Consider the following 7,023-nt stretch of genomic DNA (forward strand, 5'->3'; position numbering starts at 1 on the left):
AGGGCTAGGAATTTTCACCTCCTCGGAAGCAGGTCTTTTGTATATCCAACAGCTTTGGATAATTGTTGGAATGTGGCCTATATCTTGTCTCAACTCAGCTGGACAAACAAACCATGGTTTGCTCATCACACACAACCCACAGTTCACAACCCACTTCAGAAGCCCAAAACAAACCGTGAGGTCCTACCTAGGTTGTTCATGCAGCTGACTTCAAACTACGCGATGACTCAAGTTTCAACAGCAACTCATGGTCCAAGGACACTCTACCCTTGAGTGTAGTTTACGAAGCACTCTGGACTCAGCCAATTAATTGCCCATTCTAGGCCAGGACACACCAAAGTCCTTTCCTTCCAACAAATAACTTTGTTTGGCTTCTGGGGAAATTCATCCTGCCACCCCACAAGCTATTGTGAGTTAAGCTCAGGGGAAACAGGAAGTTTGTGGATGTCAGCACCCCTGATTTAACAAAAAAAGTGGGTGCTGTGCCCCTTTAGCCCCCTCCGTTACTTACTTTGCTGTGTGCACAAATGGCCGATCCCAGAAGTTTCCAGGTGCCCCCTCTCCTGTCCATCCGCAGCATCCGCAGGATCTGAAGGAAACGGAGACTTCTCAGGGATGTCGCCAGAACATTGCCTTGGTTGCCAACAGCCACCACTGGCACAGAGGCGATCAGTACGAAGATATCTGCGGAGCAAAACAATGCAACCAAAGAACAAATCCTGACAAGAAAGGTGGACAACCGGGGCTGGCATATGTCTTCTCTGAAGGTCCTATTGGTGCCGGATCGGAAAGGAAAATGGCTTTCTGCTTTCTGACCGTCTTCGCAGGCTTCTTTTAACATTCCGGCAGATACTATTAATTGTTTATGGATGGTTTGATCTGTTGGTTTGTTTTGCTGCGTGTTTCCAGGAGCTGCTGAACAGCAGCTGCATTCCTACAGCCTGCCCATCCGCCAGCCTTGCCTGTGTCCGTCTTGCGTCTCCACTGCTAAGATATCCACTGAGGTCTGAATGGCTTTAGACTGAAGGGAGATGTTTAAGTTCTGATGTGCCTCTATTTATATCATGAGAAGCTCCCCAGGTCATAGGCACTTCAACCGAGGCTCAAGAAATTCACTAAAATGGGGGTTATTTTTAGGATGTAACAGGGGATCTCCATTAAATCAGATGAGTTGAACCTCCTTCGTCTTGAGGACCAAAATCAGTTTTGGAGAAGCCCTCTGGGGCTGCATTACAACTAAGTGAGGCACCATGGATTGGCACAAAGGAAAAAAAGGAAAAAAATACCAACCATACCATAATATCTTAATTAAATCTTTATTACTAGTAACTAAGTCTTTCATATCAACCTTTTAGAAGGAAAAATGGTGCAGAAAAGCCAGGGAATTACCAACAGTGTGTGGTTGGGGATCAGGAAGGAGGGTCAGCAGGAAGGGGTGAGGTTGACAAAAGGGGGTGTGGCTAGGGAATGGGCGTGGCCATCTGGGAACCCCAGCAGGTCAGAGTGGAACCAATGCCAGTTAGATCTGACTTCTGGGTTCCTGGTTCTGCAGCTCTTTTTGAGGAGAAGCAGCCACACAAAAAGTTGTCCTTACCCAACATACACAATGGTTTCCTGGCAAACTTCAGCCTCCCTCGCCATCCTTTGTATCGACAGCAGCAGCCTGCAGCCCAGATCCTTAAGGCAAACTCTGCTCCAAAGATGAAAATGGCAAAGGTTTCCTACACGGAAATGGGAAAGAAATTACAAAATTAGGAGTTTTATGTGTACACCAGCAAAACGTGAGTCCAGGTTCTTTGAATTCCCTCTGGAAGCTCTTTCCAACTGATGTTGGATGATGAGTGCTGTTTTCTTCTTCTTCTTCTGTTTTTTCACAAGCACTTCTGCCTGTTTTTGTGTATTTATCAAAATGCACACATCCATGCACAAAATGTACACATCCAATGTATATGTTGGCTGGGCTCAAACAGTACAGAATGCCAAGATAGTTTTTAACCATTGTCGATCATGTTGGCTGAACTCAGTCTTGGTATTTCACAATGATGAGTTTGGGTTTTAGAAACCATGAAAAGGAACAGCAAAAGATGGAGGGCAATATCTCTTCTCACCCATCCCAGAGTGTAAGACACAGCTCAAGTTGTGGCAACCCAGCTTCAGACTAGATATCAGGAATGGAATGGTTTCATAACTGCCAGAGCAATACAGCAGTGGAACCAGCTGCCTGGAGAGGTGGTGGGCCCTCCCACACTGGAGACATCCAAAAAGAAACTGGACATCCATCTGAGTGGGATGGTGTAACTTGGAGTCCTGCAACAGCAGGGGGCTGGACCCAATGGCCTTCCTGATCCCCTTCCAACTCTACTGTTCTATGATTCAATGAACAGCAGCTTGTTCAATTGTTTCTTCACAACACCATGACTTTTTATGTAACATGTAGGGCTTGTTTCTTGCTGGAGTGTCTTGTAGGCCATTTTTTCAGGTCTAAAGATGCACAGAAATAAGTCTTAAGACTATCTCAAATTGGCTTCACAAAGCCAGGAAATCTTAGGCTGAAGCTTAGACAGATGCCTTAACCAATATGCCCCAAATTGTGCTTCCTTGCCCTCCGTACTTTTCCTTAATCTTTCAGGTGAAAATCCAGATGAGGACGATGGACTGCCTGGACTAACAAAGCTGCCCCACACTGTCCTTGCCCTGTACTGCCTTAGGAAGCATCTTTGCAACATGAATCTCCCTGTGAATTGGCCCATGCCTGTCTGTTTTTTAAACCACTAGCTGGTAGGATGGGTTATACGGTCAGAGGACCCTCTTCCAGACCCTTCACTATCCTGATGGTGCCTCAGTGCAGAAGACGCTTTTCTGTGGCACTGAATAAGAGGAGAATGCAACAGTGCAATCCTATACAGTCCTGCTCAGAGAGGGGTCCCACTGCTTTGGTATTTGAGATACTTGCTGGGGGTAAAACAGTCTTGTGGCGGGGCAGGCAGTGCGGTGTTGCAGTTGAAAAGGAGGGATACGTGAAAGGATCAGGACACCCTTCCAACACACCCCTTCATGCTTTCACATCGCATCCTGCCCACACCTCTTCAGAACACAGACGCATTGTGGGCTGAGGTCCAACTTCTCTAACTTTTTATTTCATGGGCTAACTTGATATTCTGTGTAAATCCCTGGGAGCATCTTTCAAGGGCAAGAAGCACCTGCATAAAAGTTCACTGAAGTTTAAACACTGCCGACACAAGGCATGCCCCCAAGCAGCATATTCCCCGAACGCCACACTGCCAAGATGCTCCATTTCTTGATGTCCCCTAAAAAGAAACCAAAAGCCCCCTTGCCATTTCTCATTATTGGCACCATTATCAATAACAGCAGTCCTGGGAGATGTATCTACAAGCATCATACCCCAAGTTGCTAACAGCAGTACTACTCCCATGCTTGCTGCATCAGAGAAGACCCCTCATACCTGGGAATCATCACAATCATCATTGGTATGATGTTATTCTTTGGCCTGGAGGCTCAGCATCTCCCTGAAGATCCTGTTGGGCACCAGACATCACACTCTGGGAAGGACCTCTGCACCACCTCCGAGCCCAAGAATCCAGCTCTTCCTACAAGCTCAGCCTCCAAGTGTGGCTCTCCAAAGGCTCCCTCCCTCAAAGGCTCCATCAGTCACACAGTCCAGAAAAACTGAACAAGGTCCCTTTAAAATTTGTATTCAGTACCCAGGGGGGTTGAAGCTGCTCAGGGACCTGGGCTGATCAGCCTCCTCAATCCCTCAGCCCCCTCCAAGTCCTTCTGTACTTACCAACAGCAGTAACCAATTTCCTGAAGCAGTTTCATATTCCTTGAACGTTGTCAGGACAGCCAAAATCAAGCATCCCAAGACTATCAGAAACCTAAAGAAGATATGAGGAAAACAGAAAGTCAGTAGATGTTCTAAGAACAGTTCCTTACAAGTTTAATGGCGGAGAGGAGAGGAGAGGAGAGGAGCCTCACAAACACATAACAAAAGCTGGATCACTGTTGTTGCACTGAATTAAGGCAACTGGCCCACAGAACAGCAAACCAGTGTCCAAAGGGTTCCCTTAAATGAGGCATTTCCTTCTGCTCTCGAGCAGGTCTTAGCTTCTTACTTGCTAGACTTTAGGTAAAACATTTTGACCTTTTGGAATGAAAGGCACCATTATTCATGCAGTCTCCTGCAGAGCAACTCATGCACGCTCCAGAGGCTACACAATACAAAGAATCAATAGGTGAGACCATGTAATCCGCTCAGGAATGCTCACGTGTGCCTCGAGTCTCCGATTTAAAACAACTTGATGCATTTCTCAGCTACTGTGCATCCACAAGTGAAACAGTTTCCCGCCAGCTCTCTGGCTGCAAGGAGCAGTGCTGAATAGATTCTCTCTGTGCTAATTCAATCACCTTCCTCTGGATATTAAAACCTGCTCCTGGGACCTGTTATGATTCATGTCACTCAACTATTATTAGTCACTCAATCACTCTATATCACTGTAAACTTTGCAACATCCTCTCTGATGTTAGCCTTACATTGTTCTATTTGTACTTGTATTGCCCTCTGTATTCATTCATCCCTCACCATCACCCTAAAAACTGTGTACATGACCCACAACTTATAAAAGCTCTGCATATGCTCTGGAAGCTTGTTGCCAGTTCCAAATACTGGCTACCTGATAATGCTGTTGTTTCTCTCTGTCAGAGAGGGGTCCCTGGGTGTTCTGCCAATAAACTGCTGAGACTGAGTGTAGTATCCTCCAGCAAATCTGAACATACATTTTCCTGGTCCTGCTAATTAAGATTTCCTGACATATGCAAGTTAGAAACTGTATGTACATCATGGAGCTGCATTTGACCATGGCTCTCCGCACTGTGGTGCTGAAAAAGACTACTGAGAATCCCTTGGACTGCAAAGAGATCAAATCAGTCAATCTTAAAAGAATCAACCCTGACTGCTCTTTGGAAGGCCAGATATTGAAGAAGAAACTCAAATACTTTGGCCACCTAATGAGAAGGAAGGACTCCCTGGAGAAGACCCTGATGCTGGAAACGATTGATGGCAAAAGAAGAAGGGGACGGCAGAGGATGAGGTGGCCAGATGGAGTCACTGGAGCAGTTGGTGTGAGCTTAGGTGGACTCCAGGGGATGGTGGAGGACAGGAAGGCCTGGAGGAATGTTGTCCATGGGGCATGATGGGTTGGGCACGACCTTGCGACCAACAACAACAACAACTTTGCATACACACTGAGGGAAAGGCTCTGCTACCATGTGATGGAACAAAGCTTACTTTTGGTTAAAGTTTTTAAGCAAGAATGAAAAACTTCCTGCATAACCTTCCCCTAATTTTTCTTCCCAAATATTAAGCATCCTGAAAAGAGTGCTGAATATGTGAAGAAATGGTAAATCAGTTGAGAAGCAAAAAGAAATTGTTCCCTTTAGTAATTTCCTGTTCATTCCGATATTTCCATTCAACTATGGGCTGTCATTGGTGGATATTCTAGGAAATGTCACAAAGGACAGCTCTTCATTTCAGGAACAAACTAGCCTCATTCACATAGTTTCAGAATACGGAGTGGAGAACAGGTTTCCACCTACTGACATCAGCCTACAATTCATGTGTATAAATATCCATTATTGGGGAATAAATACAACAACCACAGTCTCAAACAAGAATGGAATCATGAAGTGGATGATAACCCTTTTTGCCCAATAATGGAGTGCTCCATTGTTATTAATTCCACAAGGGATCCTGGATCTTAGGCCATAATTAATTCAGTAAAATTGATGTTCCAAGTATACTGGAGACAACAACTTCTCTTTGATAAAGGCTTAGTTATATCAGTCAATTATTGGAGGTCTAATGCTCCTAATGCTTTCCCTCTTCATGCATTTTGGAAATGTCTAATGGCAGCCTCTTTCTAGGCAGAGGTAATAATTCAGACAACTCTTGTGATGGAGACTTCTTTAATATTTAAGGATATCTGTGTTCCTACCTGTCCCTTGGAATTTAATGCAAGGTGAATATAAATGGATTTTCTTTATCCTTTTGACAGCTAAAAGACTGATATTACCACACTGAAAGTATAAATGACCACCAGCCATAACATAGTGGGTAGAAAATTTAATGAACCTTTTGACTTTTGCACTTTAGCCTTAAGTATAAACTTCATATGTATTTTTGGGTATCCTTTGTTTATGCACATTATTTTCAACCATGATTATATATTCTGTTAAATATAAACAAGAGTGATAAATAATTCATACATAATTCATGTGATGGATCTTTTTAAACCTTATCCCAAATAGTAATAATGTTCTAGTACACTTTATCTTTTTACTTCCTTTAACTACTTCGGTTATGTTTTTTGTCATGTACAATACAAAATTAAACACGGTCTACCTTCTGGCCTCACTCTGTTGCCTCCCCTGCTAGCTTTCCACAATATCCACGCACAACATGCTACTGTCTGCAAAAGAGGCCCACGTTTCATCAGCTACTCACATACTGGTGTCCCTGAGCAGGTGTCTACAGTGGGATGCAAGGCTGGCACATGGATGTGGGTCAGACCAGGAGGCACGATCTTGACCCATCCATGTAAGCATTTGCCTTCACAGGGAGGACATTCCTCAATATGGCAGATGGTTCCTGCTTTTCCATCAAGCTGCTCGTGCTCGTCCGCACACTGACCAGAAAAGTATGGTTTGTTGTTGCTAGTCGCGAAGTTGTGTCCAACCCATCACGACCCTATAGACAACATTCCTCCAGGCCTTCCTGTCCTCTGCCATCACCTGGAGTCCACCCAACCCCACACCCTCTGCCCCAGTGACCCCATCCAGCCACCTCATCCTCTGCCGTCCCCTTCTCCTTTTGCCATCTATTGTTCCCAGCATCAGGGTCTTCTCCAGGGAGTCCTTCCTTCTCATTAGGTGGCCAAAGTCTTTGAGTTTCATCTTCAGCATCTGGCCTTCTAAAGAGCAGTCAGGGTTGATCTCCTCTAGGACTGA

General features: G+C 44.9%; 1 protein-coding gene across 1 annotated transcript in view; it reads right to left on the reverse strand.

Moving 5' to 3' along the window:
* LOC123030282 (potassium voltage-gated channel subfamily KQT member 3) overlaps positions 1-3,896 on the reverse strand; it is a gene marked incomplete at its 5' end in the record, with an annotated part of 29,031 nt that extends 25,135 nt beyond the window's left edge. Inside the window, 3 exons of the mRNA XM_044444086.1 lie at positions 512-684; positions 1,595-1,721; positions 3,806-3,896. Of these exons, the coding sequence (XP_044300021.1) occupies positions 512-684; positions 1,595-1,721; positions 3,806-3,896 (391 nt within the window). The remainder of the gene's footprint in view (positions 1-511; positions 685-1,594; positions 1,722-3,805) is intronic.
* Between the last annotated feature and the right edge of the window lie 3,127 nt (positions 3,897-7,023).

This window comes from Varanus komodoensis, unplaced genomic scaffold (genome assembly GCF_004798865.1).
Source record: "Varanus komodoensis strain SLA01 unplaced genomic scaffold, ASM479886v1 scaffold443, whole genome shotgun sequence".
Lineage (NCBI taxonomy): Eukaryota > Metazoa > Chordata > Lepidosauria > Squamata > Varanidae > Varanus > Varanus komodoensis.